We start from the raw sequence: 14194 nt of genomic DNA, 5'->3' as shown, positions 1-14194 counted from the left end.
TCCACTTTTAAGAACTGAGAGATTTCTCTTTAAAAAAAAACATACTATTTTTTTTCCCCGAGGGTAAAAAAAAAAATAAAGTAAATTTACCTAATTTAAGCGCTCCAGCAAGGCCACGTATTACAGTAACAGGGTTGTTTGGATTTGTACAAAATTGATGTAAAGGTGGAAAGAAAGCATCTCGTTTATTTTCCAACTGCAAAATTGTAATGGAATATTAGATGTCAGATCAATTTAGATTCCTTATTTGTAAAATAAGAAAGAATAATTAAAAAAAAAGAGATAAAAAGAGAAACAATAGAAAGAAAGAAGGAATTTTTTCCATTTCCCCTCACTGTGGGCAATGAAGAGCTACATCACTACAATTCTTTCTATGGTTAATGCTGGGTTCACTCCTGAAATTAATTTGTTACTGTAATTTGTTTCTTGGCATGAATTATTCCCAGGCTGCTTTGGCTTTTGCAACTCAGGTTTCCTGCACTTAATTTCTTTATCTGACAGTAGCCTTGTACATTCCCTAAATCTACAGAACTCCCTGAAGAGTAAGGTAATACAGTTTCTTTTCAGAAGTTAAAAAAAGCTAATTCTGTGCATAATGTATACAAGAAATGGAACAATTAAAAGGCTACTCTCATGGTGTACTTTGGATGTCCAGCTTTGGATGGACAACGCTGTGACAGACTTTTATTAAGGTAGATGAATTCAGGTGCAACACCCAGCCAACTATCCCATCCAACTTAACCTGGCTCTCAGGCAGATTCCTGTAGGATTAAACTGAAGCACCAACCTCTTCTGGCCCCCAAATGGAGCTGACCAAAGCTGACTTGAGCTTTTTACACTGGCTGTAATTTATTCTTCTCTTATCGAGGAAATGGATATCCTATAATTTATTCTTCTATCACTAAGGAAGTTAGCTCAATAAAGCTATTATGAAACTTTATTTCCAGAACAGAAGTTTTAATGCCTGCCTAAGAAAATACTACCCGACCAAAGCCTGCCTTTTCCTAATGACATTCTGTTCTTAGCATCACTTCATCTTTTATTACTTTTTCTTCACTATATTTTGGAGCAGATTGTTATGAGAGTTTAGTTGAGTTACTTGCTCATTTATACATAAGCTGTCACTTGCAAAAAACTGTACATACATATTTGAAATACTGTGCATTGTATCTAATGAACTGTTCTGCTTATTCTGCCAACATTTTGAGTATTAAAAATAAATAAAAAAAAGTCTGAAGCGTTTTGTTCCTTGTTTACTGAAATTCTTACTTTACAAGTACTTTAAGAGTCAAACTGTCTCAAAATTTTCTTTAAAGTTAGCATTTTTCCTTCTTATATACTAGTCTGGAGAGCACTGTAATTAGAACCCAGTGATGAATAGTGCATCTTTAAAATAATTATATTACATAATTCAGATATCCAAACAATTACAAAAGACAGGCAGCAATACACTTCTGCCACTTGATTTACTTACATAAATACTAGGTGTAGGTGGATTCAGCTTGTCCTTTGGCAAGGGAGGGTATGGTGGAGGTGGTGGTCGTGGAGGTGGGCATTTATCCAATAGAATACTACTGTTAGATAAGCCATTTTTACCCAGATTCCTAAAAGGAAAGAAGAGCTGCCTCTGTCAATGCTTGACAAATAAAATAAATACATATTGGTGTAATCTCCTATGCAAAATAACGTTGTATAAGGAGAAACTGTAACTTAAGATGCAAATAAAGCCCATATATTTTAATCAAGAATTTTCAGAGTATAATTTGCTATTATTCAAAATTATTCCCACTTTGCCTGCCAAATCTACGACAGCGCCACTATTAGTTAGAAATACAGCCATTTTAAATACAAGCAAGTGACAAAATTTAACAGAAAAAGCAGGTTTCAACTAGAAATGGAGAAGAACCTTATCAGGTGGATGATCATTTCACAGGAGCTGAGGAAGCGCAGTCCGGTGCTGAGCACTGTGGCAGAGCAAAAGTCAGAAAATGACAATGTCTCAGCCAAAAAAACTCCTGCTGAGTCACAAAACCCAACTACAACTACAGATGCTGAATGAACCACCACCTACCCCTCCCTGATTTACAAGTCTTGGAGCCAAAAGGAGCCATCGCTGCATAATCCATTTTTTTGAGCAAGATGGGAAATGCCCCATCCTGAGTTTGTTTGTCACCATCCCTGTGGGTAACTTCAGTGAGAACCTCACTGCTTGTATTTCCAGCCTTTCACTGGATATTTCCAAGTGTGGATAACCCACTGTATGTTTAACTTTTTCTAGAATAGATGACCTGAAAAATCTCATTCTAAGTTTAGCCTGTAGTCAATACCCAGTTACCATCACCAGGAAAGTATTTTTTTGATAAAACCACCCCTTACATTTTTGTTAAAAATGACTCAACTACTTCAAAACTCTTCCAACAAAATACCATCCAAATCCTTCTTCCAATCTCACTTGATTCACTAACATGTTGCTACATCCCACAAAATGGGATGTTTCCAATGCATAATTTGATCACGTTTTTATAAAACTCACTGGCTACAACAAGAAGGTTGTTCTGGTAACAACAGTCTTCAGCAGAAAACACAGCTGACTTCTATTAGACAGAACTCCCAGCAATGGAGTTTGTCTGTAAAACAGAACCTGTGATGCTGCACTGAGAAACACCACAGAGCTGGATGCTGGCATATGAGAGCTTAAAATTAAGTTATAGCACAAACCACAAGTAAAGTGGACTTGAGGGTTGAGATCAGATCAGACTGATTGTTACGACAAATGCTTTAAAGAAAACGGGAAAACATCTCCTGCACCCCAGGCTGCAGCAAAGTATCCTGAAAAAGGTGGCCATCATGACAAACCAAGTCAGCCATTCAGTTCAGAACACGTGCCAGCTTTGCACCTCTGACACTACTCTCCTCTGACAGAAGGTCAGAGCAATACAGAGACATAATTAACAACTTCTCCAAAGCACATCTACCACACAGTTTACTCCTTATGACAGGTGAGTCTAAAGCCAGAATAGATTGGAATTTCAAAGGGAGTGAAAGAACGATGTAGAAGCTTTGATTAGGCACCATCCAACATGGCAAAAAAAAAAATCACTGACCAGTGCTTAATGTCTGATGGAGTTATTGCAAACACCCCATTGTCCCCAAACACACAAATACCCTCCAACAAACCAAACCAAAAACAGAACCCCAAAATAACATGGCAATATAAAATCACTACCTCATAGAAATTTTTTGACCACAGCTGCATTAACCTGAGATTCAGACCATCTATACAAAGTGAAATTATAATCTAAATAGCAGATATTAGAAGTTACTATAACCTCTGCATTACCAAACTGAAAAAGTAAAATTAAAAAAAAGCAAATGCATAGTATTAAAACTAGAAGAGAACTTGGACAAAATTCAGTTTGCATTGATAAACAGTTCACAGGCAATTTCTCAGGCAGTGAAGATGAGAAACACCGAACTTGAAGAAAAAGATACATTGCTCAGAACTAGTGTGACTTCAGCTACTGAAGTCACAGCAAGGTGGTCACCTCAGCAAAAGCTCAGCAAAGCCCCAGTGGGGTCTTCAGGGAAGGGGGGCAACAGAGAGAGGAGAAACTTCTATACACTTAGAGAAACCATGTCTGAAAAGGCAAAGGAGATAGAGAACAATACAGAGGAAAAGATCAGATGAAAAAAGGTTATCTCATAAACTCAACATTTGAAGCTGATATTACCAATTCCACGCTATAATTTCCTATTAAGTTATTAAAACCCTCTGTAGAAATTTTAAGAGAGGAAAGAGGACAAAGAAAAGCAAAGCTGAGATAGCAAAACATTCATAATTCAAGTGACACAGGAAACAGATGGGCAGAATATTTAAAGTTGTCTTTAACAGACCAGCTTCACTCTATCATCTTTTTTTTTTTAAACTATGAATCAGAATAACTTACTATTAATAACAATGCAAGAGAGCTATTAAAGAATAATTCTGTAATTGATAGTATGCCAAACAGAGCAATAGAAATTATAAAAAACACTACAGAAGTACTAAAAATATTTGCTACCAGCATCTGAAACATGTGAGTAACCACTGCCAGGCTCCACCTCTGGAAATACAGAACTATGGTCACTGCAAGGAAAGTGAAAGACCCTTTTTGACCACAGAGACTGTGATGAAAATCTCACAAATCTCAGTTTCGAGAATGTAGTTTCGGAGGATTTCAATAGTGGTGAGAGGATTTCAGACTGGCTGAAAGAGGCAACAGATGCACTGCTCAAGACAAAACAGGCCCCATAAAGAAACTGGATACCCAGTCACCTGCAACACCGGGATGGAGGAATGAAGAGAAGGACAGGCTTCATTCATTTTAATTGACTTTCCACAGGAAACTGGCTTGTCATGGACTATGAGGGCAGGAGAACACCCTTCACTCCCACAGTGGGAAGAGAAGGCAGGAGCAGCTGTCAAGCTCAGAAGTGCAGCCTGTCCTGAGCCACAGCTGCAGCTACTCAGTCCAGGGCAAGTCACTTGATGGGTGAAAGCAACTCAAGGGCTTCATCCTGAGGACCAAACTCACACTGCCCACACTTAGGAGCAACATCAACCACCACGGATGACACAGGTACTTCTATTTCACAGAATCAATTAGGCTGGAAAAGACCTCTGAGATCATCCAGTCCAACCTATGACCAAACCTTGTCAACCAGACCATGGCACTGTGCCACATCCAGTCTGTCCTTAAACCCCTCCAGGGACAGTGACTCCATCACCTCCCTGGGCAGCCCACTCCAATGTCTAATTACCCTTTCTGTGAAGAAATTCTTCCTAATGTCCAATCTAAGCCCCCTGGCACAGTTTATGTCCTCTTTTCCTATCGCCGGTTGCTTGGGATTATTTCATGTCATCATGGGATCTCTTGAATAATCAATTATCACATTCATTAAAACACCTCTTTTTTTCCTATTCTACTGCTTTCTAGGATACATTCCCACACCTTCTATAAAAACCAGATTACAGCCTTCAGTCTCAGAGAAAAACTTTCCCTCTGGCTGTACCAAGACACACAGGTGACCAGGAGAACAGGTGTGACACAGTTTGTTTCACAACAGTCACCTCTCCTCTTCATCACACAGCACCCACTCCCCAGCCTGTGCTTTTAGCAAAGAGCAGCACAAATAACAATATCTAGGGGTATCCTGACAATGGAGGCTGATGGCTTAAACTGAGATGAAGCCTTCATCCACCTACCACACTTCTTCCCTCGAGTTTACTATTGTCACGGCAGCTTGTTATGCAGGCAAGATGTCCCTGCCCCACAGGAAGGTAGACTCCAGCTCCAGCCTTAGAGACTCCCCTGCTGGAACTCTACACCACTATTAAAAACTAAATAAAACAAGACCAAAATCTGATCTCAAGGCAGTATCACTGAACCATTTACAATCACATGAAGCTTATCAGGTAGTTGCTAAACACTTCTTAGGTGCTGTATCGGCTTTGTGTCATCCCAGCTGACTAAAAAAATTATATAATGCAACTTTAAAGCTACTTGTGTTACGAAGCTGAACCAATTTTAAATCTATTTTATTACCAAAACTCTCAACTACATCAAGAATAATTCAAGTTTACATGATCAAACCTATCTTCTGAGAACCAAGAATAATTATAATTAATTACCATCCTTTAAATTTATTAAATTAATTACCTCAATAGTTTTATTATTTCACTCAAGCCTAATGTCAGACTGAGAAAATTATGTCTATTTCTCAGAAAGTAGTTCCATAGTGCTCTTCAAGTCCTCTGGAACCTTTCCTGTTTTCCAAGAACTGTATTAAAAAAAAATCATCATGAAGGATAAACAATCCTCTGGCCTACCCTTTCAGAGCTCTTGGATGTATGTTATCTGGGCCTCTGGCTTAAAAATGCCAGATTTAAGTATAACTACTGTTTAACCTTCTCCTTGAATATTGTGAAAACAGGGAGTGTGTTATTGTACATCTCATGATGTGAACATTTTATCTGCCTTTTTCCCAAGCACAGAACAAAAATGTTTACTGAACCCTCTTGCCTCTACAGACAGTTCTAAAAGTTCTGTGCAGTCATTAAGGTTGGTATTTTTTGTGTTTCTTCTTTTTCAGTCTTGTCTACGGTTTATCAAATGTAATTTCTGTGTTTTCCAGAACTCTTAGCTTCAGTACTTCTGAAAATATTTGCCCTTTTTTGTTTTCCATTGGGAGATTATGACTTTTTGATGATAATGAAAAGCTCCTGAACAATTTCCAGTTATCCATACATTTGGATTTTAGGTGTAATTTACAGGTCAAAACAGACTAAGTTACAATTATTTGCACTTAAGCAGTTATTTTTGTTGTGAAGGCAGTTTAAGTGAATTATTATTTGAGGATTAGCTGTATGAGAATTACAAGGTTTTACCGCTCAAGAGATTATAGTTATTCTGAAGAACAAAATTAATACCCTCTCTTCTCCCAATAAAAATCACATTTAAAATGAATACAAGGAACTGTGGATTTATTTGATGCTCTATCTCAATTCTATCAGAATAAATTAATCTACAAATAAGAACGAACAAGACATTTTTAAAATGTGCCTGCAGAAGGAATCAGCTGTAGCACTGGGATGCACAGCACTTACTCAACCCAGTCCTGACTCAAAACAGAAATACCCTCCCTTCACAATTAACAGATACAATCAGTTGCTTTCATGCCATGAGTTATTACAAAACCACAGAGAAACGCCTGTCAACCCCCGTCTCTCTGGAAGGACGTGGTTACACACAACACCCAACTTGGGCTTTCCAAGCTCAACCTCCCCAAGCTCCTTCTGTAGCCAGGAGAGAGAGACAGAGGAGCTCTCAAAGGGCAATACAGAACTCAAGTCAAGCTTACATTATGCTTAAATGCAAGTAATACCAGATAATTAATTATACAACCTGTTTATCATGCAGTTCTCTACCCCAGCCTTTCACAACCAGGTACTAAGCTGGCAATACTCCCGGAGATCTCTGGTTTTAAACCTACAGAAAACCCTACAATAGAATTGTGGATTTTCTCATTATGCAAATGTATTTCTAATTGGTTTTGAATTCTGTTCTGGTTTTGACCTCAATAGTACAGGTTGGCAGTGAATTTCATAGGTTAATTATATGTTATGTAAGAAGTAATGTTCCTTTTTTTTCTTTGCTTAATGACTTTTTACATCTTTCTATTTCATTTGCTAATCACCTTGCTCTTAGCCTGTAAGACAAACAGAATCACATTAATGACTTATGTAAGAAAAGCATTATAACAAGTGGCACCATACACTTGCCTTCCCCCCTAAACTATAAATCTTTCCTATGGTTTTTCACCCCCAGATAATTCCGCTTCCATCTGCAGATTTCTGTATTTGCCTCTTGAACAAAAAGTAATCTCTTATTCTAAGCAGGGTTTAGCTTGTGAAATCACAGTATTTCAAATTTTTTTCTTAAAACGTTTGCTACAGTAAAGTTCATGTGCCAGAAGTAACTGTGCCTTTAGAGCAACTGAGCAATTCTGCCCTGAAGCCAAAGAATCTTTTGCTTGTAAAGAGAATTCTCAATAAAACAAGAACTGCTTTCCTTGTTTTTAAGAACAAAACATAAACTTAATCCAGCTCCTTAGCCACAAAACACTTCCCTCAAACAGACTCTGGCTCTTTTCCTCTGGACCAAAGAGTTCTCAAATCAGTGAGTCCTGAACTGACTTCCCTGAGCTTAGTACCCTCTTTTAATACACGCTACCATCCAACCCACACCTCTCCTTTGCTTCCCCCAATTAAGCCAAATTAAAGCTTTCAAGTTCAAAAATGCTTCAGAGTTTTCAAATTAGTCTTTCCACGCATCACCATAAAAATGACAACAGCAACTTCCAGCTGACACCAAGTTGCCCCCTTACCCAGCTGGGCTCTTCAGAACTGTTTAAGGACCTCCTGCACAAATTTCTCTAAATCGTTATCAAACAGAAGTTTTGTTTGGGGCTTTGCCTGTTCTTTTAAAGCTGTGAAATAAACTAAGAAATTACGAGAAAAAAATAATAACAAAGATATTTTTTATGTCTTTTATAAGAAATGAAACAAGTCAACTCAGGAACTTCTCTACTTGCTTGAAGGAAGGACTTGACCTCAGCTTGGTTTTAGAAAGGATAACTGACAGACTCTCCTAATCGAGTTGGATACTGGATTTTTATCCCTCCTCCAGGATGTTAATTAGATGAAACACTGAGCAAGAAATCAGCTGGTTTCACTTCAGTAGAAATAAACAGCTCAAGTGTTAAATCTCAAGTCTTGTGATAATGTTTCATTAATTCTCCTTTCAGAAGGATTGCTCACAGGGAAAAGATACTTACATTTCTAAGAGCACAGAAAAGAGCCCTTGATAACAGTCTCTTTAAGGAAACCTGATACACAACCAGACAAAGCAGCACACTCTTCTTCTTTTCCCCATGTATTAACCATCAGCTTTTCTAATAACAAACTCAGAGCAATTATTCTTAGCATATTTTTTTATTTTAATTTCACGGTTTTCACTTATTCTCAAAAATTACTTGGGGTTGTGTTGGTTTCTTTTGTTTTTGTTTTTGTTTTTTTTTGTAATGACGTCAACAGGAGATTTTTCTCTAGGAATCTCTGGAAGGATAATTAATTTAATAGTACACTCTTTTATCTGTTAATTTGCTCAGAGGCTTAAAGATATTTAGTTTACTATGTAAACAGTTTACCAAACATAGTAATTTAGTTGTTTTATAACCACCTTAAAATTTACTGTTGCAATCAGTTTTATTGGTAGGAAAGACTAACCAAATCACACTTACACTTCCCGGAATCACCTCCTCAATTCCTTTTCATCCTTACACTCCAACAGCAGTTTAACGAGATGAGCACATTTGCCACCCTACTGTTCTCCAAAACAGCATCTTAATGAGATTTGCATATTCGAGTGAATGCAGCTCAGCTCCTGCATTTCTCAATTCCTTGTGGCTTTTCACTGACATTGTCTGGCCCTTCAAGGGAAGCTCCTTGTAGAAGTATCAATTGCTACGCCAGCCCCCTACGTCTGACCCCTTCTCAGCCTCCTGAACAACCTCATTTCACCCCGGGAACAGAACACGGCTCTGTTAAATATCTCCTCAACATTCTCGCCGAGGAAGACGGATATAAAGAAACTTTTCAGCCTCTGCAATTATCTTGCCCTACTTAAGTGCTCACTTTAGTCTTCGGCAAAACAAAACATTTACCAAGTGTCTTTCCACAGACCAGACAACCCATTCACACCTAATAAAAGGACAACGAAATGGAGTTTTCTATTTGGCACGTGTTTTGCATTTTATGATACAAAGCATCTCGTTTCACCTAATGGCTTCACTTGAGCAGCTTTTATTAAGACAACACTTGTTTACATAAAGCAAAATTACAGTCTCCCGGCATTTATTTTTGCCTAATTCCAATTTTATTTTATACTTCCCTATCTCCGATGCTTCTTTGTTCTTAAGCAACACACAAAATCCAAGCAACATTAAGAGGTCAGTTTTTGGTGGAGCATTACCATGTTGCTTCCTGATAAAATCCCTCCTGTGAGATGAGGAACTTCATTATCCTGCACTTCACTATCCTGCAGTAGGTCAATTGTAGTCAATCGACTCTTGTGCATTACTTAATCCCAAACTGCTGCTAATTCCAAGCCTTTTGTGCTCTAAGCACAAATAAACCTGATGGGTCTGAAAGATGCAAAAAATGGCTTCTCTTAGACAAGACTTTTTTTAAACCCGTAAGCACTTGATGAAAAAGATTATTCACCAAGTAGATTCCTGAGGAGGTGACTTAAAAGTACCATAAACACTCTGGTTTTGAAGTAAGCATACAGTAAACAGAGCCAAATGCAGAATAATGAGGAGGAAAACAAAAATGATTAATCTGGTGCTCCAGTTATAAAAAAAACAAGTCCCATCCACCTGTTCCTACCTGTCAAAATGTCTGTTTTCCCCTAGAGAATACCATCAAGACAACAGCACAACACATTGTACCAAGTAACTATTGTCAGACAGCAAGAAGAATAAGACAGAAGACAACAGAATATAATTATCCACATAGGAGATGAAGCCAGAGTGTCTTTCTGAACATATAAAATAAAATAAGGGTGTGTATGTAACAACTGACATATACCAACACATATACAGTGTAGCTGTACATAATTCTGGATATTGTACTGTATTATCTACACTGTACATATGTACACTGTACACTGTACATAATACAGTGTAGCTCCAATATACAAAAACTAATACTTCACAGGACAACTCCCCTCTCCTCGTGCATAAAGTTTATTCTAGCACAGGTGTTTGGAGGGTTGTCTTTTTTTTTTTTTTCCTTTAAAGGAAAAAAGAAATCAAATAATTATTTTTCAGGTTTTCTGCTCTGGATAGCTTTTCTTTAATTTTTACAGTAATTCTAAAAATCAACACTTTTGGTCACAAATTCACTTTAAAGCCTCAAGATACCACTTACAGAGATAGCACCCAAATGTACCCAGTACTATGGGAACTACTTTCAATTCTTTGCTTTTGCATTACCTTACTCTGTGTTAAAAGAAAGGTTAACATGCAGTATTGAAGTTCATGATATATTAGTATATAAACTTCTTCTACTATGCATAAATGTTGACTTATTTTCCAAATGAACAGGGCTTTCAGGAGATTATCTTTCAATATTCTCCCTCCTAGACCTTTTTCCCTATGTGAATCATGCACACAACACCTATGACAACTCTGCTGCTCCAGAGCTGTCATGTGCATACCTGTACATACTCAAACTCTACAAATATTAAAACAAAGCAAGGGCTAATCAGTACATGGCTGGAACAGCCTTATCCTCAAATTCCTGTATATAAACTGTCAGGTATATAAGAATGGCAGGGGAAAAATCCCCACTATTAATATATTATATAGTGTTTGTGTTATATAGTTATTATTTTTATTCATATGAAAAAAAGCATGTAGACAGAAGCTTTCCCCTAACAGGTAACCAGCCCAGCACAGGTGAGTTACAGCAATAATGAGCCCAACAGAATTTTCACATAAGGGAAACTAGCTGCTGCCTTTACACTTCAAACTTACACTAAAAATTAACCTTGTTGTTAGTCCCACAAAATTTCTCAGAATCTCTTGTTATTATCAGCAAACACATGCAGAGACTTTCCAGAAAGCATCATTTGACAAGGAGAGGTCCTGTCTCTAAACCTGCAAAAGTAGTCCCAGCCCAGACTGAAGCATTTCTTGACCTCAGAGTTGCTAAAAAACCACAAGTCTCTCCCTCCACTTTCACCACTGCTCACCTTTCCTTATTATCCACCTTCTAAGTCCTCTGCCTTGCTGAATGAAAGTGCAGACAGGCTGAAGAGGGAGCTCTCAATCTCTACTCAGTAAGAAACAAAGGAAAAAAGGCACATCTAACACTTTCTGAGCTGTCTGCAAACTACACAGGGCAAAATATTAGTTTACCTCTGTTGAAAAATTATGGTTATGTAAGCCTGGTAGAAAATAAGGACTATATGAACCCAGGTGAAACACCTTTATGAGCTTCCCCTCATCTTGGAAATTAGGTATCACTAGGAATACAACACCTCCATCAATGAGCACAAAAGCAACCACTTGTATTAAGATTTTTGTAGTAAAAATGCTCTACGTTTTCCTACTTACCACAAACTCCAGATCTCACCTATAAAAAGCTTGAAGACTAGTGTACTAAACCCATCAAAATGCAACACTTGAATAGAGGCCTCATTTTCCATTACTCTCCCAAAAAAGCTATGTGCCAATTTTGAAGACAGATCAGCTTAAACTTCAAGAGAGAATTTAAAGTCTGTAACAGTTTGTTTTATTAAAGCCTGTAACAGTTTATTTTATGCCTACTTGCAAAGCACTCATCCTAACACCACACATTGAAGCTATTTTTATACTTCTACCAGCAAGAACAAATATATGGTCCCAATTAAAAATTAAACAAAAAAAAAAAGCTGTTAAGCTGTTAATTTTTATGAATGTAATATGTGTAGAAGTGTCACCTGGAAATTAACATTACGATTAGACTTAATATTTGAAAGATGACAAATTAAGCTCCCTATTGATTTTTTTCTCTCTTTTAGCAAATTTATCTTTGTAACACATGGCTACAGACTGCTATAACATGGATCAGTATTAGTCATCAAATCCCACAACATTAGAAACTAGTAACTCTCAGTCAAAGTAACAGATGCAGGTTTTTTTGTAGAATGGTATAAACATGCTTTTATATCATTTTTTAACATCAAAAAGAGTTATGCTCAAAACCACCACACCTGCTACATAAAATACAGTGAACACATATATATATATCCCAAATCAAATATTTTGGAGTAAAATATATTGAGATGGGAAAAACTCCAACAAGAATTCCAACACAGAAAAATACAGATAACATTTCAACTAAAAGAACTGTAAACAGAGTTCAGTATGGAAAACAGCAGAGTACAAGCCAAAATAACCACGTGCTTGTGATTAAAGGGACTTCAGTGAACTTTAAAGGCATCTTGGGCAACATTTTCACAAAAGGTGACAACTCTAAGACATGGCTACAGAAAGTATCGTGCTCCATTTCAATTTCTCAGTCTGTTTGGATTTCGAATTTTTTTTTTTTTTTGAGAAAGCAGGCAAATCTCTCAAAAGACTACCTAGAAAATCTAAGGACTTTAAGATAGTTTACACAGAGGAGGCCGCTAAATGTGAACCTGAAAAGCTAATTACTGTCTCCCAGGCACCCTGCTGGCACATGACCAGAGATTTAGCTTCAGCAGTTTAAGATATTATTGCCCTCAGCCCACTCTCCTCCTCTGCCACAGGCCACTGGCTGCTGCAAAGGTGGCTGAATTTGCTGCGTTTCTACACCACTGTAGCTTACAGTGTAACAATATCTTTGCCAGAAGTCACTGCTAAGAAATGTTATCTGAATTTCTACAACCCAGCCTTCCATGCTCTGTGCCATCCAGCATCACCAGCAATGAAGACACCTGGGAAAACACCGTGTAATCTGTACAACCACACTGCAGTCACTGCCAGGTCTTCTAGTGGCTGTCCCCCCTTTTTGCCCTTATCTATTATGCATCTCATCCAAAAAGGTTCATGTTACTGACTGAAGACAAAAAACAACAGCAACGCACCTGCTAATCAAGTGGAACATAAGATGGACCAAGACTTACACCCCTGAAGACTCAAAACTGTCTGCACTGCAACGTGAGAGACTCACAACTCACTGCAGGACTGGGTTTCTAAAGCACAAACCACCACACAAAGAGCTCCTGTGCTCGAGCTGGAGATGCTGAAACCATCACTACCAAAAAAAGCCATCTCTGGTACAGAACTGATACAAGCTGATACACCAGATGGCCGTGGGACCACTCAGAGGGACACCAACAGGCAGAAGAAATGGGCCAACAGGAATCACAGGAATTTCAGCAAAGGGAAATGCCGAGTTTGGACAATGCTCTGAGGCACATGGTGGGATTCTTGGGGTGTCCTGTGCAGGTCCAGGAGTTGGACTCGGTGATCCTGATGTGTGTCTTCTAACTCAGCATATTCTACGACTCTAAGTCCTGCAGCAGGGGAAGAATAACCCCGTGCACTGGTACATAAGAAAACAAAGATTTTTTTAACTTTAGGGGTGACCCAATACTGGAACAGCTTGTCCACAGGCAGGCTATGGAGTCTCCATCCCTGGAAGTATTCAAAACCTGGTTGGACACAGTCCTGAGCAACCTGCTCTAGCTGGCCCTCCTGTGAGCTGGGAGGCTGGATGAGATGATCTCCAGACGTCCCTTGCTGGACCTCCCACCTCAACCTTCTGCGATTATTTATAAGTTTTGCAATGAGAACACTGATTTGTAATGACAGACTAAATCTGTATGACTAACTTGTATCAAGAAAAAGTATTTTTAAGAGCTTAATACCAGCACTGAACATGATTGATTTTTTTTAACATCCATAATTTTCAACATTGTTGCTGTTGTTCCCTATGTAAGCAGAAGTGCTTGTACTGCACCTATAAAGTACATCTATATAACAAGTAGAAGAAAAAAACCCCAAACAATGTATTTTCCTTTTGTATGAGCTGTATCCAAGCTCCTTTACAGAAATTAAG

General features: G+C 38.1%; 1 protein-coding gene across 21 annotated transcripts in view; it reads right to left on the bottom strand.

Moving 5' to 3' along the window:
• The window catches only part of KDM6A (lysine demethylase 6A), a 154344-nt gene that overhangs the window by 20096 nt on the left and 120054 nt on the right, over positions 1–14194 (bottom strand). For all 21 annotated transcript variants that reach the window (XM_064646926.1, XM_064646927.1, XM_064646924.1 and 18 more), the window contains 2 exons: positions 1475–1604; positions 91–196 (listed from right to left, as the gene is read on the bottom strand). In XM_064646926.1, the coding sequence (XP_064502996.1) occupies positions 91–196; positions 1475–1604 (236 nt within the window). The remainder of the gene's footprint in view (positions 1–90; positions 197–1474; positions 1605–14194) is intronic.

This window comes from Pseudopipra pipra, chromosome 2 (genome assembly GCF_036250125.1).
Source record: "Pseudopipra pipra isolate bDixPip1 chromosome 2, bDixPip1.hap1, whole genome shotgun sequence".
In the NCBI taxonomy this organism is placed as follows: Eukaryota; Metazoa; Chordata; class Aves; order Passeriformes; family Pipridae; genus Pseudopipra; species Pseudopipra pipra.
This window is presented reverse-complemented; position numbering and strand designations above follow the sequence as displayed.